The sequence below is a fragment of the Ochotona princeps genome, chromosome 28 (genome assembly GCF_030435755.1).
Source record: "Ochotona princeps isolate mOchPri1 chromosome 28, mOchPri1.hap1, whole genome shotgun sequence".
Taxonomy (NCBI): Eukaryota; Metazoa; Chordata; class Mammalia; order Lagomorpha; family Ochotonidae; genus Ochotona; species Ochotona princeps.
Window position 1 is genome coordinate 25279289 of NC_080859.1, and position 27989 is coordinate 25307277.

Here is a 27989-nt window from a genome sequence, read left to right on the forward strand (position 1 = left end):
TGTGACTCAACCACACAGTAGAGAAAGCTACAGTGTGTGTGACAGAAGAACTGCTTCTGCAGCTAGAGTTTGTAGTTTTTTTTTTTATTAACATCAAATATATTCACTTAGGCCCATCTCGCAGATCACAGCAACCTGCATTCATGTCCCTGGACAGCCCCCCACAGCCAACACCTTGCTTCTATAGCCCTCCATCACACAAAGCATTGGAAACACCTCTTCTTTGTGACCTGTCCCAATCCCTGCGATCATAGGCTTCAGGTACATCCACTTCCTCATCCCCAGCGACCCTGCCTTGATGACTTCTGTGGACATGTCCCTCTTCCTCCTCAGGCACAAGCACTTCACTGAGCTCATGACTCAGGCAATCAGGCCTCCCTGCATCTTGCCCCATTGGCCCAGGTCTATCTAGTGTGACTCTCAGTTGGCCACAGGTGGATGCTCTTGGCTGTTGTCTTCTGAGCCTTTTCTGCAGCGCCTGCTGAACATTCAGACTTACCTGGAGGGGTCTCAAAGTGGCAGGTCTTTATGTGGAAAATCAAACACTTTCATGGGAGCTTCCACATGGAGATGTAAACAATTTTCCCAATGAAGGCAGCAGGAAGAGAATGAGAATCTCTCCCTGAGCTGGACACAACCAAACCCCAGACAGCGAAGATTTCTGACAGCGGTTCCTGGCAGGAGAGCTGTGCACAGCTCCTTATGCGTGGCTCATCAGGCTAATTTCCCTCTGGGATTTCAATTCCTGTGGACACATCATTGTCCCATGGGATGCTGTTCTGCATAATAAGGCAACTGTAGTCCTATAAGAGTTCTTGTTCCCAAGATGCCAGCATAAAAGTTAGGCAAATGCAATCTTTGTGATTTCATAGCCTGTGGGTGCTTTTACCTCTGAAAACAAAATCTCCTAATACCATATCACAGGCCTACTACACTTTTCCCCAAATCTAGGGAAGAGAAACTGGTCTTGATCATGTCCCTGGCATCACCGCCATGGGTATGTGGTGGAGACAGGGTTCCAGTTGTGTTCAGTGTGTCTAATTTCAAATCCCACCTGCAGTCCTCACGCAGAGCCAGACCTAAAGCTCTCTCTGGTCTTACACACCTATGAGACAGACATTCCTTACCCCTGTAATGTTGGCTTTGTGCTGACCCATTACCCTGAAAGTGCTTACTGATACAGTGATCAGTACCAACAGCAACAAGGACGTGACAAGGAATCCCCTGTTTCTTGTGTTTGGCATTTGATCTGGTGTTTATTGGTAGCACTCATGGCTGCCTGGACTTGCATGCTTGTTGGTTATACCTGCATTAACATAGGTTATCATTGTGATTCTCTTCTGCATAAGCATGAAAGATTTGAAGGATTATTTTTTCCTGGAATAACTTCCAAACTGGATCACCAGTCTCAACTTTCAGTGTGACTATCACACTGGAGCAAGAAAGTCAAGTTGGAACGACTTTGAGAGTGAGGGAAGGAAGAAAGGAACTATGGAAAGTTTCATTGTTTACTTAAAACTACAAATACGAAATTTCCTCCATATATATATATATGTATGTATATGTATATATTTAATATTATTCACATGTTAGTCGGTGCTTATCATTCAAACCAAATACTCCACAGAGGATGAAGGACTGAAAATTCAATGTTTGATTTTAAAGGTTTACACATTGAAGGTCATATCTGATCCAAAGAGCATTTTAGGTCCATTGCACTGATTTTGCAGAATGGGTTTTGTGTATGGGCTATACTTAAAAATCAAAACAAAACATAAAAACTCTTATTTGTGTAAAATAGCAGATTTCTTGAATCTCACTGTAGTGATACTTGCCAGTGTATTCTTCATCCTGACCCATGCTCACCACTGTACCTTTAAAAAAAGAATTTTAAAATTTGATTGGAAAGGCATATCATATTTACAGAAAGAAGAGACAGAGATGTATCTTCCATCTGCTTTTTTTTTTTTCCGTAAATGTCCTCAAAGGCCAGAAATGAGCTGATCTGAAACCATGGGAATTGGAGCAGTCAGGATTTAAACCGGTGCTCCTATGAGATACCAGTGCTTGGAAATTAATGATTTAGCCCTTGAGTCACTGCACTGGCCCCTTTCCCACTACACTTGTAACAGGCTAGGCAGTCTTTCATTACTGCCATGGTCAACAGAGCAGAGTGAGCCTGTGGATGTGTGCTAGACACAAGTTGTATACTAACAAGGGACAGAAGAGCTGTGGTCATCCCTTAAACTACTACCTTGTCAGGAAGTGTTGTTATCAAGATGTATGCATAGAAATAACAGAACGGTCGCTGTGTTCAAGAGACAACAGCAGTGATATCTTTCAGGGAAAAGAAACATGAATCAAATATGCTCAGAAGAGGAAAAAATGAAGAAACCGGTGCAAACATGATAGAAGACAGTACAGGTACTGTAATAATAAGGAGGAAATCAATATGGGGGAAGGGTTTGGGGAGGGGTCAAGGGGAATCCCAGAGCCTATGGAACTGTGTCATAAAATGAAGTGATAAAAAAAAAAAAAAACAATATGAGAAGTCCTAAGAGATCTCAAGTAGATTTATCATATTTCTCAGCCATTCCACTCCTGGAAATTTACTCAAATAAAATGAAATCCTCAGATAAGAGTGTTAATTGCATACACTGTATACTACAGATCAATTCACCATAGTAAAGATATGGAGTCAGCCGGTTTGTCCAACCAATATTGACCGGATAAAAAATACATCCTGCAAATAAAATCATGAAATCTTACTCAGCATTGAAAATGGTTGAAATCCCTAGATGCCTGAACCAACCAGGATTAGGCTTGCTGGGACCAGAAGCCATTGAGTCAGATTGTGTCTGTCCCTGCCTATCAGGGGTCCATGTCCTTCAGCTGTCATCTGCTACCTCCCTAGAAGCTGGATCAACCGTGCAAGGGGGAGACTAACCCAGGACACTGACACAGCCTATAATCATCAACACAGATCAATACTTCACCCAGCACTGCCCACATCTATATCTAATTTTGAGAGAGGTGGTGCACACGTGGACTGTTTACTCAAGGCAGCAGTTGGCAAAAAGGCAGTCAGATATCACATCCACAATAGTAACCCTACAAATGCCCCAAATACAAATCCTCCATGTGAGATGCCATTCGCCAGACCCCCAGCATGGCTACTTTGCCTCCATAACACAGCACGCTTTGATCTCTTAAAGACTACTCACTCTGCACCAAACAAACCTTGGTATCAATGCCGAGTGCCGTTTAGACTCCCAGCATACCTCCGTTAGCAAGTGGTGACGCATACACCTCATTCTTCACAGAGTCTGTGGAGACGCTGTGGACAAGGCACTGAAACAGATACTAGAGGCCACAGGAGAGAATAAAATCCAATGACAAGTAATAGAAGATGAAACTATATTCAATTACACATTATCTAAATAGATATTCAAGCAGGGATCCACACTGAACTGATGCACACAAAAGAGAAAGAGTGCTTACAGAATCACGAATCTAAAAACCACACAAAATAACTTAGCTCTCAGGAGCATCTTGCCACAAGAGTAAAAGGCAATGATAAAACAAAATATTACTTAGAACGATCTTTGCCATAGGTAGGAAGATCATGATGATATTCTTACTGTCCTGCAAGGCAGATGGGAATTTCCATAAGTTGCCCTTCCACCGTGAGGAATAACTTTGGGAGAGCAGCTCCCAAAGATGAAGAGGAGAGACTCAGGATAAGACTAGGAAGTTCAGAGGCGAGTAACTTAAGTTGCCAAGAAAGATTGATTGAACAGCAGAGAAATCCTCGCAATAAAGCCAGAGAAAATTTTGTCTCCACAATCAGATCGAAAATCCCCTGGAATTTTACCCGAAGGAAAGGAAATGAAATCACCATAGGAGCAGCTTACTTGGAACCCATGTTTACTACAGCTCAACTCTCAAAGGCTGAGCTACAGAAGCAAGCCAGACATCCAGCCATGCATGAGTGGATAAACAGGAATACTAAGTACTCTGGCATGGACAAGGATGGAATCCTGCTTTCTTCAACAACACGGGTACAACTGCAAACCAGTGAAAGAAGCAAGTCCCTCAAAAACACATTCGTATGTTTTCCATGGAGTTGAACAAAGAAGAAAGGAGAAAACGGGCAGGTAGGAGTGAGAAATATCACATTACTCCTGAATCTATACTGGGAACTACATGAATTTGTTCACTTTATCTAAATCAGATATAATAATTGGCCCGAGTCCTTGGGACCCTACATGCAAATGCTTGACACCAAAGTTCCAGTCTCCTGAGTTCAACCAGCCCTTCATCACCATTGTGGTCATTTAGGGAATGATTCAGTTGGTGGAAGATTTCTCTTGTCTCTCTTTTTCTCTCTGTAAACCTGCCATTAAATAAACATAAATATTTTTAAAAGATTATATAAAAAGAAATTCTGGCTTGAAGATTTTTGATTCCTGAGATTCTAGCTACCTCTTCATTCCAAAGCTACAGTCTCATGATGTCCTCCCAAAGATCTTCCCAGAGCCCTCTTGATGTCCCTGTTCCTCAGGCTGTAGATGAAGGAGTTCAGCATGGGAGTGACCACTGTGTACATCACCGAGGTCGTGGCTGTCGAGTATGAGTTGTGAGTGAGAGGAGAAGTGATGTACACACCTAGGAGTGTGCCATACAACAAGGAGACAATGGAGAGGTGAGAGACACAGGTGGAAAAGGTTTTATACTTGCCCTGAGCTGAGGAGATGGCACGGATGGAGGAGATGATCCTGGAATAAGCATACAGGATTCCAGACATGGATACTCCCCCAAACAACACAGCAGTAACATATATGATCACATTGTTAAGAAAGGTGTCAGAACAGGCACTGTGGATTACTGGGTCCAATCCACAGACAAAATGGGGAGTTTGCAGGTCTGTGCAAACGTTCAGCTGCAGCATCAATAAGCTGTGAACAAACGAGTTCAAGGCTGTGATCACCCAGGATATCAGAATGAGCTGTACACAAAGACAGGGATTCATGATGACCATGTAGTACAGAAGGTGAGAGATGGCCGCAAACCGGTCATAGGCCATCATGGTCAGGAGAAAATTATCCAGACTTCCAAAGAGGAGAAAGAAGAACATTTGTGTGATGCAGCCTGCATAGCTGATGGCTCTGCTGTGTGTCTGGATGTTCACCAGCATCTTGGGGATGGTGGTGGAGGTGAAGCAGATGTCAGAGGACAGGTTGGCGAGGAAGAAGTACATGGGTGTGTGGAGGTGTGGTTCAGAGAGGATGGCCAGGATGATGAGCAGGTTCCCACTGACAGTGACCAGGTACATGTAGAGCAAGAGCCCAAAGATGAGAGGCTGCAGGGCTGGGTCCTCTGTAAATCCCAGGAGAAGGAATTCTGAGGGTTGTGTTTCATTGCCTGATTCCATGTGGATGAGGTGATGATCACAGACCTACTTCTCTGTGCACACACTCCCGGCCCACATGGTTGAAATACACATATCCCATTGAATCGTTAGAATGGTGATTTCTGTGCTCTGTGCATAGCATCATTGGTCCCAAGGGGGAGACTTCCAGCTAGCAACCCTGAGCATCACTTCTGTCTGATTCTTGCTTGGGAAAGGCAGTCGAGGATGGCCCAAAGCCTTGTGAGTTGTATTGTGGGGGTTGAATTCTGACTTTGCTCCCTGTTTCACCCTGCTGGGCAGCAAGTGGAGTCTTCCTTCTTTGGGTTTCCCAAGTTGGAGTTCCCAGTTCCTCTCCTTCCCTAGCAAACCACTGACTTGCATTTGTGAGGGAGCCATTCCCATCAAACGTGTGTGGTGGATCACTCCATCTGTTTCTCTCTGTGTTTTTTTTTTTTTTTGCTTTATAAATACATGAAAATCAACATATGCAAAGAAAGAAACCCAAGAGTGTGCATTTATGTCTTCTATGTCTCTCCAGAGTTGCCACCTTATTTTTCTTTTCCACTGACTGCTTGTTCTGCTTTTCCTGGAGTCATTTGCTGCTCCTCTGTCTGTGCTCTGCCTGCACCTCTGCTCCCATCATTTCAGAGGAAACCATGAGTTCTGTGTTGTCAGTTTCTATGGACACTCGTGCTAGCAGCGTCACTGAGCCACACAGGGAGTAAGGAAAGCCACAGTACCATCTCTCTCTGGCTCTGGCCTGTTTGGATCCGGCACACGCATTCTTCTCTCTCTGAGCCTCTCATGTAGTTCACAGTGGGCTCGCAGGCTCACCAGGATGGGCTGCTGGGAAGGAGGGCCTCTGTATGCAGTTGGAACTCCTCTCCGGGTCACTGATGATGGATACGGAGGCTCTGGAGGTCCCCACCAGCAGGAAGGAGTACAGCTTCAGAGCAGAACGGCATGAGTAGCTGCTTTGTGCTAGCCAAGCAGACACCGCATCCGTGATGGACAACAACAAAGGTACATTTATAGCTCTCTATCTCTGCTCATTAGGCACATCTCCCTCTTGGTGTCCCAGCATCTAAACTTCTGATTTCCCTATAGGGACACTGCTCTGGACCAGAAAAAAAATGTTGTGCTCCCAATTGACTAGGTTAGAAATTGGATGAGCTCAGCTGTCATTATTCTTTCCCTGTGAACTCTCCTGCCTCCTAGAACTCAACTCTCGCAGCAGTTTTATTGCTTAATTTCAGATACTGATTACTCCAGTGTCTAAAACGCTATAACACTATCTTGGCTTGTGGCTTGGCCTTTCCATGTCTTTCTGAGAATCATAGGTTCTAGTATCTGGGAAATAAGAGCTGATACTACCCTCCCTCTTCAAGGAGGGATTACTATGGCGGGGGTTTTACAAAGCCATTAAAATGCTGCTATGTGTTGGTGCAATGGCTCAGTGTCTAAATTCTCTCCTTGCATGCACTGGGATCCCACATGGCTGATGGATCGTGATCCTGATGCCCCCACATCTCATCTAGCTCCCTACCTGTGGCCTGGGAAAGCACGAAAGGATGGCCCAAAACCTTGCAATGCCATACATGCATGGGAGAACTAAAATAAACTCCTGGCTTTGGATTGACACAAGCTTTGGCTGTTGCAGCCACTTTAGGGCTGAACCAGCAGACAGATCTTTCTCTCTGTATCTCATTCTCTCTAAATCTATGTTTGCAATAAAAAATTCATGAATGTTTTTAAAAAACTGTTGTTGGGAACCAGTGGCCTATATCAGCATCCCTTTGATCCTGTCCAGTTCTGCTCTCAATCCTGATTCTGTTGCTATAGACATTAGGAGATAGCAAGTACTAGGGTCAAGTACTTGGTGCCTGCACTCACAAGGGATGCCCAGATACAGTTACTGTGTCCTGGTCAGCCTTGTCTGTTCCTGGTGTCATGGCCAGTTGACAATGCACCATAGGGTGAAAGAGCTCCGTCTCTTCAGCTTTTCATAAACAAAGAACAGCATGGCCGATTCCATGGTAAAAGTCTCTCAAAATAGCTTAATCAAGAAAAAAACAAAGAATGTTATTTCTCTGGGGTAAAACACAGCACTGAGCTTGATGACAATTTTTAGAGGAAACGAAACATTACAGCATCAAGAACCGCCATTTGGGCCTGGCGGTGTGGCCTAGCAGATAAAGTCCTTGCCTTGAACACTCTGGGATCCCTTATGGGCACTGGTTCCAATCCCAGCAGCTCCACTTCCCATCCAGCTCTCTGCTTGTGACCTGGGAAAGCAGTCGAGGACAGTCCAAAGATTTGGGACCCTGCACCCATGTGGGAGACCGGGAAGAGGTTCCAGGTTCCCGGCTTTGGATCGGTGCAGCACTAGCCATTGCGCTCACTTGGGAAGTGAATCATAGGACGGAAGATCTTCCCCTCTGTCTCTCCTCTCTGTATATCTGACTTTACAATAAAAATAAATAAATCTTAAAAAAAAAATAAAAAGAACCGCCATTTAACTCACATCAAAAACTGTTTGTCAGTTAGAAGAGGTGAATGGACTTACAGATTTTTACCTAATTTTTACCTAATTTTTTTTTTTGTGAATTATTGTACTTCTATAAGGTGACCTGCTTTCAAGGATATTTCTCACCCCACCCTCCTCCTGCCCCACTTTCTCTACCCATGCTGCTTCCTTATCTTTTCTCTTTTTTTTTTTTTAACATGAAATAGCATACTTTCAATTCTCTTAACAACCACGAACATGACAGTCCGTTAGATAAAGAATTCGAAAATCACAAACGGAAGAAAACACTGTTCCTCAACATTGGAAACAAAGGCTGTAAACCACAATTGACTCTCAAAATGCCAATGTCACTCCTGAAGGGTACGTGTGTATACTCTGTGTACTGGTTATCCCAGATGATACTTGAATTTGGGAACTCCTTTATTTCACTAACTGTGAGGGTTTCCAGTCACCTCCATTTTGTGGCAGAAGAAAGGATTTCATATTTTTTTATGGCTGAAAGTATTCCATAAGGCTAAATAGTTTTATATAGCAAATTTTATGTTGTCCTTGAATCTTATTAAAAAATACATATGTTATTTCTGGAAAAATAAAGTAATAATAAAATCTTCTGTGTGTGAATGTGAATTCTTTTCATTCATTCAGTTTTATTTAATATTTGAAAGGAAGAGAAAGAGAATGAGATCCCTCACCTGCTGGTTCACTCATCCAATGCCCACAACACCTGTGGTTGGGCCAGGAATCCTGTGAGCCAGTCCAGGTATTCTACGTGTGTGATAGGGACCCGCAAGTTCTTGAGGTGTTCTCATGGCCTTCAAATGTGTGCTTTTCAAGGACCCTGGACTCCGCAGTGGAGCTTGGTCTTCACCCTAAGCACTGTGAAAGGAAATGTCCTAACTCGCATGTCCTAACTGCTACAGCCAATGGTTTTTCTAGCAGAAGAATTTTTTTTGGAACATTTATTTATATTGAGTGTCAGAATTACCAAGGGGAAAGAGGTTGAGACAGAAAGAGAATCTTCCCTCCATTCATTCACTCTCCACATGGCTGCACCAGGCAGGGCTGCACCAGGCTGGAGCCATGAGTCAGGAGCTCCATACACTTCTCCCCTGGGAGCAGCAAAGACCCACATCAGAGCCATCTCCTGCTTCTTTTTCAAAGTCACAGGTGGGATACTGGATCAGAAGTTGACCATCCATCACTCCAACTGGCCCCCAAATGGGATGCTGGCATTTCAGTTAGTGACTTTCCCACTATGCCAAACTGTGATCTCAGTAGAAGTTTTAAAAATAAAAATTATAGAACAACGAATAGCAATAGAAACTAATTAGGTTAAGGATCCTTGCCAAGACAGCTGTATTAAATGCAATTGATTTTACTTTTGAAGAGAAAAAAATTAATGCCACTCATCATCTACAAAAGCAAATAATTCAAGATCAATTGTCAAGGGTCCAAAAAATAAAGGACACATCTCAAATTCTCTTAAAATGTGAGCAGGAACTATTGTCTCAAGTTCACCCATCACTTATATCAAGAGGTTGGATCCAGGTAGGAAAAGGAGACGATGATGAATGGATAAAAAAAAAAAAAAAAAAAAAAAAAGATTCTCAACATGGCACTGTGGACGCACCTTCCAGCAATCGATTTAATCAGAAGAGTAAAGTCATGATTGGAAATAACGAGATCTGAACAAAAGAAATACCTATAGACAAAATGAGTTATTAATTCTAATGAGGTAAAGCAATCTTCTGGTTTGAAAAACCCATCAGGATTCAAAATAAGGTGATCTTAGAGATCTATAACATGACATTTATGCATTTTAACCATCCCTCAAACATATACATCTACACACACACATCAAGATACTCTCTAAAGTTCTCATAAGTGAAATAATTTAATCAAAAGCAAAAATGCAAAAGCTAGCTCTAAAGTTTGCATCAGATAAAGTAAATAATTTTCAAACTTACAGGGATAATTCAGTTTGCTAGATGAAGAAATAATTACTGGTGAAGGCTATTTAGCCCAGCCCTGTTCATCTGTTCCATGTACTTTTTTTTTTTGCCATGGGAATGCTTATGGCTGAGAGAAGATGCTTCCACAGGCATATCATATGGGAAGCTGCTGTAGGTGACATCCTGGGTACAAGATGGTGTTGATGGGGACCATTTCAGGACAACCTGAGAGAGGAGCATGAGCTGCAGCTGGTGAGATGCTATCCAGTCTAGCTGCATTCCCCAGCAGAATGCAAGTGAAGAGGCCTGACTCTGGTTCTAACTGGAGCATCACACCAGTGCACAGGCAGAGCATCAGCCATAGATGCAGATGTGGAGTTCTTACCACCACACCCCTCCCTAGAAGATCTGACTGACCTCTGGCTCCTGGCTTGTTTTGGTCTGCCTAAAGGGAAGTGTTGTTTGAGGTATATCTTCCAGAAAAAAAAAAGAAAAGTATTTTGATGATTTTGATGCTACAAAGAATAGAACTGATACTTTGGGTGGTCTTGGTAGAAGGGATGAAGGAGATAATAATTTCCAGGAGAATCATTTGGATTTGAGACTAAGAAAAATCTTAGCGAATTCATACTCTTAAGCAAATGGCTCTAACTGATACCTATATCACATTTCATATTTTTTCGACCAGTGCGTGGCACATCCTCTAAAGTAGATCATCTGTTAGGCCAAAAAAAATAATAACAATCACACCATACGCCACTTCCTCTGGCAAGGCAAAGAGACTTGAAATAGATAACATAAGGAACTCTACAAGCATACAAACACACAGAGACTGAGTCCTGTGCTCCCAAATGAACAGTGGGTCACAGAAAAATTAAAAGGAAAATAAAAAGTTCCTAGACATTCATGAAGATCACAACAGAGCAGACCAATCACTGTGGGATCCAGAGCGCAACGTAAAGAGGAAAGCTCACAGCTGCTGGTGCGTACATCAAGAATAAAGGAATCAAGTAAATGATCTATCAATTCCTCTCAAGGAACTAGAAACAGAAGAAAAAGCAAAACCAAATTTCACAGAGTAAAGAAATCATTCAAATTAGAGGGGAAAGCGACATTGAAACTAACGAAGATTTTAAAAAAACAATGAAATGAAGAGCCAGGATTTTTTTGAAAATATAAATAAAACTGATCTGACATTGGCCCAACAAACAATATCTCTACAGGATATATGTCCAAAGAAAATGAAGCTTGGATTTCTAAGAGATCCCTGAGCTCCCACGTCCATGAAAGTATTATGCATCATACTCAAGTTGTGAAATCAAGCCTCATGTTCCTATCAATGCATGAATGGTTTCTAAATGTTGAAATTAAATGAAATAAAAATCTGCTCAATCCTAAAAAGAACTCTCACCAGACGTCATCAATGCCTGTGTGGGACCATGTGATAAATGAAATGAGGCAACACAGAAAGAGAACCCCTGAATCTCAATCCTAACTAGAGTTGTATCAAGTGGGTTTCATAAAAGTAAACAGTACAGCAGTGGTTAGCAAAGGCCATGGGAAGTGGGCGGGAGGGAAGAATGGGCAGAGGCTGCCCAATGGGCATGAGGTCATAGCTGGACATGAGGACTAAGTTCTAGTGTCTATGGTTCAGTTGGTTGGCTACAGTTAACAATAACAAACTCTGTGTTTCCTGATAGTCAGAAGAGAGAGGATTCCAAAGATCCCAAGTGGAAAAAATGATCAGTGTTTAGGGTGCTGGAAAAGCTAATGATCAGATCATGACACCAACACATACCCGCACCCAAACATTACATCATCCCAATAAACTGTAGGATAAAGATGAAAATCTACAAATAAGAGCATCTCTTCTAATTGACAAGTACCTAATACTGATGAACTGAATGATATGTTTCCATTTGTCCTATAATTTCTTGTTTTCTCATTAAATGGGTTTTTTTTAGCATTGAATTATCAATTAAATGGCTATGTGAAAGGAAGATAAATCTTCCACATGCTGTTTCAATCCGAATCCTAACAGCGGCCAAGGTTGGCAAAGTCGGAACCAAGAGCCCAGAATCCAGTCGGTCTCCCAGGTGAGGGGCAGGGACATAGCCACTCAAACCATCACCTGCTTCCTCTGACCATGTGCCACAGCAGGCCCTGGATTAGAAGCAGGATCTGGACTTAACCCCAGGGACTTCACTGTGAGTGGTGGACATCTCAATGACGTCTTCTTGGCTGCACCAAGAAGCCACTGCATTTTTTCCTCATCTCAAAGAACATGCTTTGCAGACATCAGAAACTATGTTCCATAGGGAACTTAATACTTTCTCTTTTCTCTTAGTCCTTGCAGAAACAGTTAACTTTAGAAAAATAAACATCAAGGAGATGTGCCCTCTGGGAAGCAGAATTCACAGAGCAGGAAGAATCAGGCGTTCGTTTCATATCATTCCTAATTTGGTCTCCGGGGAACACAGAACGAGCAGGGACATTCCTTTCTGCATGGAACAGTGATCCCACAGGATAAATGGGGTGCCATTGGGAGGGAACACAGTGACAAAGATGCGCCTGATAAGCAGAGGCGGAGAGCTGTGAACATTGTCTGGCTTCTGTCTCTAAAGGCGTGCACCGCATGGCTGGAAAGGGGATCGAGATGCTCTGGTTGTTCTGAGTCCTTTATCACCTCCACTATCTTTCCAGGAAATGGCCTCAGTCTCTGTCATCAGTCTCCCAGAGAGGAATCCCACTTCCTTCCAGGAATCCCATCCCAGGGAGTCTGAGAACCCAGTGGACACTGTAGGAAAGTCTCAGAGAGGGAGCTGAGGACACTCAGCTGCAGTCCCCAGGTGGACAGGCCAGTCCACGATCCATAAAGAGATAGAGTGTGCATGAGTCAGCTTCATGCAGCATGCACTGCATTTGCTTATGGTGCTGAAGAACAGAAGTGTGCATTCTTATGGCAATGAAAGGAATCTGTGGATGTGCTGGCAGAACAAGGACGCCAGCACATTAAGGATGAAAAAGAAGGGAAAGGCAGGGTGACAACTCTCAAGGCATATAGATGAAAGGAAGCATATTTTCTGTTGTAAAAAAAATTGTACCTGCTTTGTTCTGACTGTATTTGAAAATGAGAGAGAGAGAGAGAGAGAGAGAGAGAGAGAGAGAGAGAGAGAGAGAGAGACTGCTAGCTCACTCACCCAAATGCCAGTGTGGGGAGAGAGAGAGAGAGATTATGATTGTCTGCTGGCTCACTTCCCCAAATATCAGTGACAGTAAGTAACAGCTCCAGACCAGAGCAAGCAGTTGGGAGTTCCATCCAGGTCTCACATATGGATACCAAAAAACAGACTTCCTAACCCACTATCTGCACCTTCCCCAGGTAGAAGAAGGACAGAGCCTGAACATGAAATCTGGCCAGCGAGAAGAAGAAAACACTGTTCAATGAACAGAGTCTCAGAAAATGAGTCAGAACCACACCAGAATACTGATATCACGTTATGACAGTACAGCATGGATTCTATACATCAGCAGTGTGAATAGTGACCTGCAAAACACAATCAGGTTTTTATGTTCCCATTCTAGTTGTCGCTTTGATCACATGGAACCAGGCAATGATACCCATTTGTCAAAACTATTTCTCCTGGGATTTACAGAGGACCCAGCACTGCAGCCTCTCATCTTTGGGCTCTTCCTCTCCATGTACCTGGTCATTGTCAGTGGGAACCTGCTCATCATCCTGGCCATCCTCTCAGAATCCCACCTCCACACGCCCATGTACTTCTTCCTCGCCAACCTGTCCTTGGTGGACATCTGCTTCACCTCCACCACCATCCCAAAAAGGCTGGTGAACATCCAGATGCAGAGCAGAGTCATCAGCTATGCAGGCTGCATCACAGATGTTCTTCTTCCTTCTTTTCATTGGATTGGACAACTGCCTCCTGGTTGTCATGGCCTATGACCGGTTGTGGCCTTCTCTCACCCCCTGCACTACATGGTCATTATGAACCCCGGACTCTGTGTGCAGCTGCTTCTGGTCTGCTGGACCATTAGTCTGATGCATGCCTTGTTGCACAGCTTAATGCTTTTACGGCTGTCTTTCTGCACAGACATAGAAATCCCACACTTTTTCTGTGAGCTGGACCAGGTGGTCCGCAGAACCTGTTCTGACACATTTCTCAATGACCCGACGATCTATGCTGTGTCTGTGCTGATGGGATGTGGGTCCCTGGCCGGGATCCTGTTCTGCTACTCTAAAATTGTCTCCGCCATCCGTGCCATCACCTCAGCTCAGGGCAAGTATAAAGCATTTTCCACCTGTGTCTGTCACCTCTCTGTCGTCTCCTTGTTTTATGGCACAGGACTAGGTGTGTACCTCAGTTCTGAGGCTGCACACAACTCACACTCAACAGCCACAGCCTCGGTGATGTACACCGTGGTCACCTGCATGCTGAACCCCTTCATCTGCAGTCTCAGAAATGAAGACATCAAGAGGGCCCTGAAAGGAACTTTTGGATGGAAGCCATCAACCAATCAGGTGTCTTAGGGCTGAAGAAGTGCCAAATATTGCAAGAATCAAAACTTCAGAGCCAGAAACCCTTACTAGAGGAATCACTTTCAAAAGCATAATTGTCTCTTCTGTTTCTATCCTGGATTTCCCATTATGTTGATTTCAAACTCTCGGTACCACTCAAGGAACTCACTAACCTTCCTCCATTCTCCACCACTGGTATTTTCCCCAAATCACTTCCTAACATTGAATCAGAACTATTTGGAAACTCCCATTTGGCTTTTGGCACTGTGAGAATATTCTAAGCATGCTTCCCTTCTTGTCTGTTTTACTGAGTAGAGCCTTGTAACTGAAAAATCAGTCATGTGTTAACAATACTCCTAATGTCAGAATAAATTTAAGAAATGCTAGCTCATTTCCAAGACTTGCAGCACACGAGCATCTAAAGCCAGTTTATTTAATGACCCTGATTCCCGTGCCTTTTGCTACTTCCATGCCTTGTGCTAGTTATGTGGGGTGTAATGCATTTGTGTGTTTGATGTCTTGTCATTGTGTTTGAGTCTCAATTTCTGGGCCCTGGATCTATTTCAGGTCCTTGTACACGGTGACCATCCCAGATGCCATAGGAGCAGATTTCCACCCCTTTCTTAGGTAAATACATTTGCACCTTGAAATGCTACCAATACTTCAATGATGCATTCTATTTTTTAAGGTTTTTTTCCCATTGGAAACACACTTTATGAAAAGAAGAATATACAGAAAGAAAGATCTTGCATCAGCTGTTTCATTTCCAAGTGGCCGCAACGGCCAGACCTGAGCCCATCCAAAGCCAAGAGCCAGGAGCCAGGAGCCTTCTTGCAGGGTCCCAGGGCATTGGGCTGTCCTCTACTGCTTTCCCAGGATACAACTAAGGAGCTGGGTGGGAATTGGGGCAGCCAGGATGGGATCCTAGTGGATGCAAGGTGATGCTGCGGGCACTAGGATCTCATGCCAGGCCCTTTTGTATTCTAAGTATGACATAAATTTGTTTTGTGGAACTGGCCTATGTTGGTATGCATAATACTCTTGTGTTACACAAAATTTAATGCAAGATGATAAGATTTCATTGTGTTTTTGATGGCTATGCGGTATTGCATCATATGTGCATACCACATGCATGGTTGATGGGAATCTTCATTAGTATAGCCATGATGCATGTCTTTTGAACTTCATGAGGTTAAGTGTACAGAAGTGAGATGTCCACAAGTCTCAGGATACAACTTCTTGTCAAATAGCATCCTATGACACAATTCAATGTTCTCCTTCTTAGTTTAGTAGTGTATTTTTGGATAGCATGCACTTAAGTTCCATTACATTAAATGATTTCTGTGGATACCACTGAATCAGGTTCTGTGGACACCTACTCTGTCATGGGATACCATGTACGCAATCTTCGGGCAGGATGAAACTCTGATCTTTGTCTATCATTCCTGTGTGTATCCTACTCCCAAACAGCCCAGACTTTGGTACCAGAATGTAGTGTGTTAGTACTAAGTTGGTTTATTTCTAGTGTATAATCTTGCCCTGGAAACCAAGTATGCAATCTGCATTCTCAGATATCAGTCAGTCACAAAAATGAGACTGTTATTCCAAAAATTCTCATCCCTGTCTGATTGCCCAGAATAGTGTCAGTCAAAGAGATTTTCTTTAAATAGGTAGGAATCAGAAAACATGTTCAATAAAGGAAATACAATTTTCCATCCCAGATAATTTGTGTGTGATAGTATTCTACTCTCCTGTGTCCAAGTAGTTTGTGCTGAAAGGGTCTTGTGGTCCAGGTGTAGGGGTCTGGGACTGGGTGAATGTTTGGTGAATGTGCTTTTTCTTTGAATATTCTTTCTGCACCTGCTTGGAAAGTTCCAGAGAAATCTCTGACTTTGCCTCCTTGCTTGCAATGGAGGAGACAGCCCTCCCTTTCTGAGTCCAGCACAGCCACTTCAGGAGAGGAACGGAGAAGCTGAGTGAGCCACATGGACCTCATCCGTTCCACTGCACAATGAGGCTCAGGGATCCCTGTAACAACATCAACTCACATAGAGCTTGGGCTCTCCTCCAGTGTTTCAGGATCTCGTGCATTCTTGCTCCAGTGTGTGTGTTTCTCTAATGTTTCTGATTTCCCAAAGACTTGCAACATGTCCCATCTTTGTAGTAGAAGAGTAGAAGTGAACTTGAGCAACACATCATTTATAAATATTATCTTCCATCATGGGAAACAAAGCCACAATAAAAATCACCAGACGATGATGACCCTGTTCTGTTCTGATCACTTTGGTTATTGTATGTTATCCTTTGGTACAAAAAGAACCATCAAACAATAAAAACAAAGTTTGAGGTGGTATCTTGTGAGAAAGTGGAATGGTGCAATAAAGACTCATGCTGAAGATCAGGCTCCACTGCTTCTCAAGTCAGCTGTGTGTCCTTGGTCATGCTTCTGAATTTCATCTGATGGTCTCTGTGTGGTTGTGGTGATTGTCTTTCTGAATTAGTGTGCTGAGATATGGTCTCTTCCTCCATCCTGTATTAGACCTGTGACATTGCCATGACGTACTCCAGCCAGTGTCAGTGCTGGTCCCAGGTCCTGCATGTTCCAAGACTGAACTAACTGAACTGATTTAGTTGAGGATTGGAGGGGCAGATTAACCAAAAGGAAGGGAGATACAGACAGAGAGGGAGTTCTCTCTTATGCTGGTTCACTCCCCAAAAGTTCTCAGTGGCTGAGTGCTGAATCCAGAACCACAAATTTCACCTGTGTCTCCCACAAGGGGTGTGGATGATTCAAGGTCTTGGAAAGAATTCTGCCAGTCTTCCAATGTGCACTGGCCAGTAGTTGCATGTAGGCAAAGCAATTGGGACTTTAACAGGTGCTACAATGTGGGGGGACAATGTCACAATGCAGGTTCCCCAAAACCTGTCATTGAATTTCACTTTTACTTGATTGAACTTTCTGAAGTTCCCGCGTGTGTGTGTGTGTGTGTGTGTATCATATGTAGCCTCCATGACTGCAGTTATAAGACCTTAACCCTGTCTTGGTGCAGAGAAAATTAATAGGTTGTGTTCTGTTTGTTCTAGCTGCATACATGTGGAATTCCACTTGAGGAATTCAGTCATAAATTATTCAACTTGTTCCATGATTATGTGTGTACCCTCAATGTAACTCAATAAATAGAGAGTAATTTTCACTTTTAGGGATGTATAAATTCTTCTGTTTCTTTCGTAAAGAAAATAAATTCTTGCCCAATGAATCTGTGTGTGTGTGTGTGTGTGTGTGTGTGTATGTGTGTGTAATACTTTTGGCTTTTAGCTCTTGGTGAGTTTTGATTAAACTTGGCAGATGCAATTGCAAAGACATCATCCTGTCTACGCTCCCTTCCTTCCCTAACTCAGTTCCCCTCATTCTTTCCATCCTTTATTCCTCAGTGTTTTCAAAATTACTTTCTCACTCTCCTGGGCAGTTACAATTTAGTGTATCAACGACCATCTTATTCAATAAGTAAAAAATTAGAGAAGTCAGTGTTTCCTGGGAGCAGAAGCAGGAATCAAATCCTAAGCAGTTCTTTCTATTTATAAATTATCCCGTATTCATGATTTCTTTATTATTATGTTATGATACAGTTCCATAAGCTTTGAGATTCCCCATCTCATGACACAAATCGCCCCCATTTGTCTCCAACCTGCAGCGACACTACCTACGTGGCACACTCTTGAGGGTCTGGGATAAGCTGGAACCGCAGCCAGACACCTTATTACCAAAAGCTGTTTCTTTTATACTCTTTCTCCACTGCTTTTTCCTGTAGGTCTTAGCTTTTCTCCCCAAAGATCTTAGCTTGTCTACCTCTCTCTGCTGCCCCATTCTTCTCATTCTGTCCCTCTTATTGCTTTTAATGGCTGCTTTTATACCGCTCTCCACCAATCACTTCTGCCCATGGGTCGACTTGGTGCTACCTGATAAGCCAGTAGCAATAACATAATCACAACGAGGGCATCAGCCTATCCCTGTGACTTCCTGTTTACCTGCTGGTGAGACCAACCCTGCCTCCTGGCCCTGGGCCAGCCGCCATCCTGTGATGGCCTTTCCTATTCCTGGGAGCGGCTTTGGCACCCCGCTCCCCACACCCACTGATTTCCCCTAAACTATTACAATAGTATAGTCCCTCAAAAAATTCATAAGTCCATCATTCTGCTATTTAATCATGTCCTAATAGTGTAAGGTCGGACAATGGCACATGGTCCAGCATCCTATTTTCAAGATACATTTAACAGCTTGATTGGGAATCAATCCTTCATTTGGAAGTAGAGATGCATGATGTATTGTACCTTCAGATCTCAGTATGATAGTCATAATATATACTCTGTACTTCCTCTTAAATGAAAATCCATAAAATAAAATCAACCACGGGAAGAAAAATAGAAAACTTACAAAAACATGAATAAAATAAGAAAAAAAGGAGAAGACAAAGCTTTTTACAATATTGAAATTTTAACTATTGGGTGGGCATTGATTTTTTTTGGGTTTTTTTTTGTTTGTTTGTTTGTTTGTTTTTAATATTAATTATTATTGAAAAGCCGGATACACAGAGAGGTGGCAAGACAGAGAGGAAGATCTTCCATCTGATGATTCACTCCCCAAGTGAGCCGCGATGGGCCGGTGCATGCCGATCTAATGTCAGGAACCAGGAACCTCTTCCAGGTCTCCAACCGGGTGCAGGGTCCCAAAGTCTTGGGCCGTCCTTGACTGCTTTCCCAGGCCACAAGCAGGGAGCTGGATGGGGGTGGAGCTGCCAGGATTAGAACTGGCACGCATATGGGATCCTGGGGCGTTCAAGGCGAGGTCTTTAGCCGCTAAACCACGCCGCTGGGCCAGACATGATTTTCTTTGATTTCTGTTTGACCTTATTCATGGTATGAGCTACATTGCAGGCCTCCAAATAAACTAAACTTTCAGAATGAATACCCTCAAGCTTTCCTATGCCCTGTGTTTGGTAAACAAAAAACACATACAATAATACAATACCTGAATGAGAAAATCCAAGATGAATAGTTAGACTTTCTGAAATTTGTTGATCAAATATTAGAGATGACATTTTATTGAATCATTGATCCATTTACATTCTATCTACCATATTTCAATGCAGGCCAAATGTTAAGCAATAGCACAAATAAGCCGATAATGTAAGTGTATGTGGAACCCATTTGGCTAGATATAGGAAGTGATAAGTTTTCAGGGGTTAATTGAGTATTGGTTAACAAAATAATTTAAAATAAAAATATTTTATTATGTTAAACTGAAATAACTGGATATTATAAGATTTTATTTATTTTATTTTATTTTTAAATACACTTTTCTGTAATTAAATTCATTTATTTTAAACTACAGGAAATGTTTCTACTTATTTAAAATATATGATATGATAATTGATATGTGTGAACAATGTGTAATAATCAAGTCATGGTAATTGCCTTTCCGTCTCCTCATATATTATCCTATATAAGTATTGAAAAAATATAGCTCTAATTTGAAATATATAATGAATATATAATGAATTATTGCAACTTACAGTTAAAAAGCATTATCTACAACTTATTTGGCACAAGCTTAGTGCATCACAAACCATCGTATTCAACAAGTAAAAACTTAGAGAAATTGCATTTTCCCAGGAGTAGAAACAACAATCAAATCTCAAGATGCTCTTTCCTTTCCTACATGATGTTTATATTTGATATCAACTACATCTTACTAGGAGAAACACATGATAATTTTTTTAGGGGTACTGGCTTGTCTCACTAAGCAGAACATTTTTAGGCGAGGAACTAAATGGCAGCTTTTTTTTAATTAAATTTATTTATTGATTTCATTGTGTTGTAATTACAGAGAATCTGGGATTCTCCCTCCACCCTCCCCCCATGGTGGGCTCCTCCACCTTGTTGCATAACCATAGTTCAAGTTCAGTTGAAATTCCCTCTTTGCAAGTATTTGCCAAGCATAGAGTCCAACATCTTATAGTCCAGTCAAGTCCAACTACTTATTGGGTAGACCCTCTCTGGTCTGAGGCCAGAGTCAGCAGAGTATCATCCCAGTCAAATAAAAGCACTGATATACCATCTGCAGCACTTAACATCATTATGGAATTAATTGACATGGTATTGAGCAGTCAACATGTTAAAAATAAATGCTATTTCTTAACCACTTTCTGTGACCCCCCATTCACAGTTCAATTTTAGTTTATATACTACATATGACATAATATCCATAACATTACATGTTATGCTTAACATCATATCATCTTAAATTAAGGCAAACATGTGTAAATGGCAGCTTTTTGCAATTGCAGCAGAGCAGGAGAGAGAGAGGATTCAGCGGAGTCCATCATGGTCTCTTGAGAAACACCTGCAAGAAAACGGCTTTCTGTCATGGCCAGAGTCCCTCGGGGCCAGAAGGTGCTTAGAGGTCAGCGAGCTGCCTAATGAGCAGGTGCCAGGAACTGTTCATAGCTCCTCTGCTGTGGTCCCTCAGACTGGGCAACCTTGGGCTAGAAGCAGCCTTATTGTTGCACTTGGGGTCCTGAGTCTGGCTCAGGGACCAGTGCTTCCCTCCTTCCCTCTGCTGTGCCTGGGTAGGAGCTTCAGTCTGCAGCATCCACCATCCAGGGAGGAATTCGGGCATCCATAAACACTTTCCACCTACAGTTCCCATGCAGGTGAGTCTGGCAGTCATGATAGTAGGGTTCCCAGGGCTGTGGCCACAGAGGGCTATCCCTGGGATTAAGCAAGAGCTGAACCAACATAGCTAGCACCCCAAACAGGTACGGGATTGTTGACTGTTATACTTACCTAATGAACACATTTATTCCTGATAATCAAAGGGCAGGAAAATGTTGGATCTCCTAGGGCAATGATTATTGCTGATTTATAAATGAGGGTAAGAATAGATAAAATCTAATAGACAATGAGAGGCATAAGTTGCTGAGTGTGCACATGGCCAACTTTGCAGCATTTGGAGATCTGGGGAAATAGAGGAGGAGTTTCCTGTGTGGAGAGACATGCGGTGGATTGAGTGAGGGTGTATCAGTTTTGTAGTGTGAAGGCACCTGGTTGCCCAACATTTGAACTGATTAGAGGAGGGGTGATCACAACTCCTGGCCCTAGAATAACTGCTACAGGCTGAGTCACCACCCTGCCCATTCAGGCAGTGAAGAGTTGCTGTAACTGACTGTCCCAGTATTGACAGGCAAGGACCAGCAGAGGGGAAATGTCTGCATGGAAATCCAGATAGTAGCAGCTGCTGGAACACACAGGTCTCAGGGTCTTCTGTCTTCCCTTACTGCATTCTCACATGACTCAATGTTGTCTTAATGATGCAGTAAGAAGAGCTCTATCAAAGACACCTGCTTGAGAGTCATTACATCACCTGTGAGTTGGATTCACTCAAGGTTTTCCTGTACCTCTCATTTTCTCCTGCAATTTCAGCACTTTCCTGGAGTGCTGTCAGGTAAGAGAGTTTTATTCCTGTCCTTATTGCCCTGTTATTTACAAAAATTGGCCATCGTGTTAGCTCCTTTTCTGCCATGGAAGCCTTTGATGTGTACTTGAATGTAATTCAGTGCAAAGAATAATAAATTTAGAAGGTACATTATTAGGTTCCAAAATGTCTGGTGAAAAAATATCTTAATCCAAACTTAGGAAAGATCATCAGAACTTGGAAAACTCTACTTTACAAAAAGTGAATTTGTTAGCTGTATTTGCCAAGACATTGTCATGGACCCTCTTAGTGAAATCTAAGAGGACTCATGAAAGCCTGTAGTTTTCTGATATCAAAATCAGTAACAGATTCTCGGTTTTAAACTCAATGTCATTAAATCAACACAGGCTTGGTTCTGCAAACTGAGTCTTAGCAATTCAGTTTTAGATATAATTCCAACCTGCTCCATGTTCAGCTGCTCTTATCCTGTGACACTCATTGGGATTCATCATTGCCAACATGACTGAATCATTACTCAAAGTCATACCACATCTGCCTTCAGTTGCACCACGTGGCTTAAAGTCACCTTATTATTTATAATCATAATTGAATCCCAGAATCTCTTAAGAAACATGAAACCATATATTATACATTTCTTCTTCTCCTGCTTTTTATTCATAAATTTAATTGGAAAAATCAATGATGCATTTGTAATCACTAATGAATAGATATTTGTCAAGTGGTCAAAGAACCACTTGACATGTGGTTCTTTAAATGTGAGAACTATTTGATTCTTTAGGAAAGGACTGAGGGTTGGAAGAAATTCTTACTCATTGATCCCTCTGGGAAGGGCTAATGGAAACAGAGCCATCTCCAGCTGTGGGAGCCACATTCTAAATGGAGAAACATGGATTATGGATTTCTGCTCTGTTAGTTAAGTCTACTTTGTATGAACATGATTCAGGTTGAACTATTGGTTCCTGGTAGTGATATGTATCACAAGACACTGAGAAACCAAACTCAGCTATCAGAATTCCTTCTCCTAGGGTTCACAGAGGACCTAGCGCTGCAGCCTCTCATCTTTGGGCTCTTCCTCTCCATGTACCTGGTCACTGTCAATGGGGACCCGCTCATCGTCCTGGCCATCCTCCCTGACCCACACCTCCACACACCCATGTACTTCTTCCTCACCAGCTTGTCCTTGATGGATGCCTGCTTCACCTCCACCACCATCCCAAAAAGGCTGGTGAACATCCAGACACACAGCAGAGCCATTAGCTGTGCTGGCTGCATCACACAGATGTTCTTCTTTCTGCTATGTGGAGGCCTGGATGGCATTCTCCTGACTATGATGTCCTGTGACAGGTTTGTGGCCATCTGTCACCCTCTGTGCTACACGGTCATCATTACCCCCCTTCTCTGTGTGCAGCTGATTCAGGTGTGCTGGGTCATCAGTGTACTGAACGCCATGTTACACATCTTAAAGATCTGAGCCTGAACCTCTGCACACACGTGGATATCCCCCACTTTTTCTGTGAGTTGAATCAGGTGGTCTAACTCTCCTGTTCTGACAGGTTTCTTAATGATCTCATGATTTATATTGTATCTGTGCTGCTGGGAGGAGGTTCCCTGGCTGGAGTCCTGTATTCCTACTCACCATCTCATCAGCTCAGGGCAAGTATAAGGCCTTTTCCACCTGTGCCTCTCACTTCTCTGCCATCTCCCTATTTTATGCCACAGGCATAGGTGTGTTTTTCAGTGCTAGTGCTGCTGCACAATCAGTCTCAACTGCAGTAGCCTCTGTGTTGTACACAGTGGTCAAACCCATGCTCAATGTCTTCATCTACAGCCTGAGAAATGCAGACATGAAGAAGGTTCTGACAAGATTATTAGCTCATAAACCACATTGAATTGTATGGTGTTGGGGCCGATAGATGTCAATGACCTCATATCTCAAGTCTCAGTGTCAGACACACTGATTCATTTATTAGAGGAAGAAGCAGAGCTTGTTAACTGTCTCAGTTATTATTATTATTATTAAGACTCTCTGTGTGTATGCGGCAAATGACTGACCCATTGCATTGCCCTGTGTATTATCTCTTGTAGCTCAACACACTTTCTTTCTGATATTTTTCATTTTCCCACATTTATTGTCAGCCTTTTTCCAGAAACACAAGGACTCAACAAATTCACGGAGAGAAGGATGTTAATGAAGTGATCGTCTATGTCCTAAAAAAACTTTCAATTCCATTTGTATTTTTATGCCTCCCATACTACTTTTTATAATGGATTGCTATACTTTTTAAATTCTATTTTAGCTACCAAATAAACTAGTCTTTTTTGTACTTGCCTATTTCAGTATGTGTAATGGTCTCCAGTTGCATTGAATTTATTGTAAAAAGACAAGATTTCATTCTTTTGATGGCTGGTTGGCATTGCATTGTATATGTACACCACACATATTGTTGATGGGAATCTTAATTAGCATAAGCATTACACATGCTCCTTGAATCGACGAGAATAAATGTGTAGAACTGAATTTTACACATCACTCATGAATATAAATCCTTGTCAAATATCATATGGCACTATTCAATGTTCTCCTTTGTAGCTTGGTAGCTTATTTTTCAAATATCCTACATATTAAAATGATTATAGTAAAAAGTTTAGATGTCCTATTCCAGCTACATGAAAAATAAATGTATTTTATGCTTTTCCTCATATGTGAGAGCTAATATTTAATACAAACAAAAAAAACCTGTTATGTATAAGAATGAAACTGGCATGTTATATTTTGATTAGTTTATTAACTCTTGTCAATACTCCTGTATAGTAGACTTTCTGCTTTTTACTTGTCATTATGACTATGATTAAAACCTTGAAATTACATTACTGCAAAAAAATTCAAGTGAAAAAGGAAGGAAGAAGGTGAGATGGTGGCAGGGAAGTATGACTAACTTCTTAGAATTGTATTTATGAAATACCTGAAACCTATTCTCTTTATATGCATAAAAATGTTAAAAATAAAATGTTCAAAAGTCATAAGAACATGCCCATCCATTTGTAAACTTGTGTAGTTCTATGTTGCTCTCCCTGGTGCTGGGATAGAAACTTTGTGAGGAATCACCCCGAATCCAAGTGTTCCACAGGAGCAGTAGGCAACTTTAGCAGGCATGCACCTCAATCACCTCTGCTCACCCAGCAGAGGCAGAAGAGACAACAGATTAGGTCTGCCTAGAGTAACCTCCCTCCCTCATGTCTGACAGGAGTAGCAGGAGACTTCAGGGGGTCTGCGCAGGGTGATCTTGCCCCTACTCACCCAACAGTGGCAGAGTTGACTCCAGACTGAGCCACCCAGGTGCCAATGGTGCTGGGTGAAGCTCTCGGGCTGCCCAATAGTGGCACACTTGGAGAATTGACATGTGGACTTACACGGGGTATGGGCTATGGCACAAGTGAGGCTGAGTGAGGACTTCAGGATTCATATTCTGGAGAGGAGTGACCGCTTAGGGACATGCATTGAGAAGACCACTGTACTTTCAAGGAAGTGATGGTGCAGAGATCAAGCGGTTTCATGCAGGTCTAGCCACGGCTGTCATGACCCTTTGGGAGTGAGCCAGCTGGTGGAAAATCTCCCCCTCTTTCCCTCACTCTTTTTGTCTCTTTGTATCTTTTCTTTAAAAATATGACACAAAATAAGGAGAGTGTTCCTTTCTGGACAGTTGTTGTCCTTTATTTTGGCAGTTAACTAAATCAGTTCTCATATTTCAGTTTTAGATTTCTGTGGCTGTTTCAGAGGTCCTTTTACATAGCCTAATATTAGTTCAATATTTTTATCTCAGTTTCCTTTATCAAAAAAGTCAAAATATTTAAAATACAGGGTGCCAAACTTTGAGGAAAATGTGTATACCTGAGGGAAAACAAAAAGAAATACAAAAACACAACTACACATAGATTTTCAAAATACATGTTTTCGAACCAGGGATAACTTGCTTATGTTAAATATCTATTTCATTTTTATTTGTAAGAGTGAGAGAGAAAGAGTTAGAGAGAGACAGAGAGAGTGAGATCTCCTATTTACTAAGTGATCAAGTGAGTTTTTCATTCTTCTTTCTCCTTCTTATTTAAATTCTAAGTGGAGAAGCAGAGGAACTCCAGGCTAGGATATGTTACCATGGTGCCAGGCGGTGGGGTGCAGGAGTGCTCAGCTTGCCTACTTTGACTCAGCAGTGGAGATGGATTTGTAGATGCCTGGTACTCTGCTCTGGTAAATTCTTAGTGAGATTACAAGTGGATATTTTTGTTCATTTATATCATTGCATTTTGAATTTTGGATGGAAGCTGTCTTATATTAGAGAAAACATATGATACTTATCCTTTTGGGATTGGCTTAAGTGTCTGATGTATCCTTCATCAGAGACATGAGGTATCTATCTCACAGACATTTTTTTTCATGTGATCCAGCAATCCACGTTAGGATATACATCCCTAAAGGACATGGGCACCTTATCTCAAATATATTCCTGCGATGTCATGCTTAGAATTCTGCTGTTTACAACAGACAAAATAGAGAATTAAGCAAAGCATTCATCATCAGATGACTGAATAAAACAGATGTGGTAAAAAGACACAGTGGAATATTATTCAGCTATTAGGAAGAGCAAAGTTTTATATTTTGCAACAAAATGCCTGAAACCAGAGGACATTGTTGAAATAACCTGGGCACTAAAAGACAAATATTTCATGTTCTGCTTAGATATTAGAGTTAATATTAAAAAAACAAAAACAAAACAATAGTGTAAGACATGACTGTTGCTGCAAATATGGTTTGTCAATCTGTGTTTATGCACATGTAAAAGCAAGGTTTAATAAAGTCATACTGCTATCTTTTCAATGAATGTGAATACTTGGAGATGGACTGTCCATGGGGTCATGTCATTCTTCCCCACCTCATAATTGTTTATAGCTTTGTCTATTCTTGCACTGAACTAGATTTTTTTTTTACCTTCTAGCTGCTTCACTTTATTTGGTGAGGCATTAAGCGCTTCACTGTAATGTAAATTAAGTGGTTTATCACAGGAGGGGTCCACAAGTTAGTAATAATGCATCATATATTTAAAAAAACACAAGTTTCTGTCGGTTGCTAATGCTAGTAAATGGTAACTCTTTAGGTAATTGATACATCAATTACCCTATTTGTTCATAAAACAATGTATATCTGCATACTATATAGCAGGTTTCAAACTATTCATGAATTGAGAAATGCTAGAAATGCTAGAAATGTTAGCAAATGCTTTATAACGAGGAACTCAATGAGTGCTCTTAACTGCTGATGCAGTTTCTACTTCCTGAATGCTCAGGGCTGCTGGTTCTGAGTCAAATAGAGAGCTTCTTCCCCTTTGAGAAGAGGGAAATGACCACCTTATGCCGACATCAGGAGCAGTGGACCCAGCATACCTCTAGACTGCAAATACTGAGGATGCAATCAGGGCAGGTTCTTTGGGAGGAAACATCAACCAAGAAGGAGTTTGCCTTAGAGCTTTAACCTCTGAGATGCAGCAGAGTTCCCAGAGTAGGGGCAATCAATGTTGGACTCACCTGACTTCCACACATTCTCTTGGGAACACAGAATCAGCAGGAAGGTTTCTTTCTTCCTGGACCAGCATCCCCACAGGAAATTCAGGTGATTAGAGGCAGGGACACCAAGAGGGTCATGGGCCTAATGAGCAGACGGGACTGTAAATCCTCTCTCTGCTGCCCGTTCTCACAGAGTGCATCCTCAGCCCTGATGCCACCCAGAGTTCCTCCTGGAGTCTTGATCTGACGGGGGGCCAGGGCTGCCCTCCATCCCACTGTGTTCTCTGTGACCTTCAATCTTCAGCCTCCATCATCAGCCACCCTGGGAACAATCCCACTTCGCTTCAGAGACCCTCCATCCACATGACCCCTCCAGCTGTATCTGAGAGCCCGGCATGTACCACAGGATAGAATCTTAGAGAATGGGTGCTCAGGGCTGTAACTCAAGGTCACCGAATGGGACATGTTAGTCTGTTTCAGATGAAGAGGTGACACTGTTAGTTTGGCTACTGGAT

At 42.2% G+C, this 27989-nt stretch overlaps 1 protein-coding gene and 1 pseudogene across 1 annotated transcript; one reads left to right on the forward strand and one right to left on the reverse strand.

Annotated features, from left to right (window-relative positions):
- Positions 1 to 4489: 4489 nt before the first annotated feature.
- Positions 4490 to 5434, reverse strand: LOC101521395 (olfactory receptor 7A5-like). Its single transcript, XM_058656212.1, has one exon. It carries the CDS (start codon positions 5432 to 5434, stop codon positions 4490 to 4492), a length of 945 nt encoding a protein of 314 aa, XP_058512195.1.
- Positions 5435 to 13493: 8059 nt separating this feature from the next.
- On the forward strand, positions 13494 to 14438 carry LOC101521147 (olfactory receptor 7A17-like; annotated as a pseudogene).
- The last annotated feature ends 13551 nt before the right edge of the window (positions 14439 to 27989 follow it).

Bases quoted from the DNA above. Each gene is read 5' to 3' on its own strand.
- LOC101521395 (XM_058656212.1), bottom strand. From the start codon at position 5,434: ATGGAATCAGGCAATGAAACACAACCCTCAGAATTCCTTCTCCTGGGA.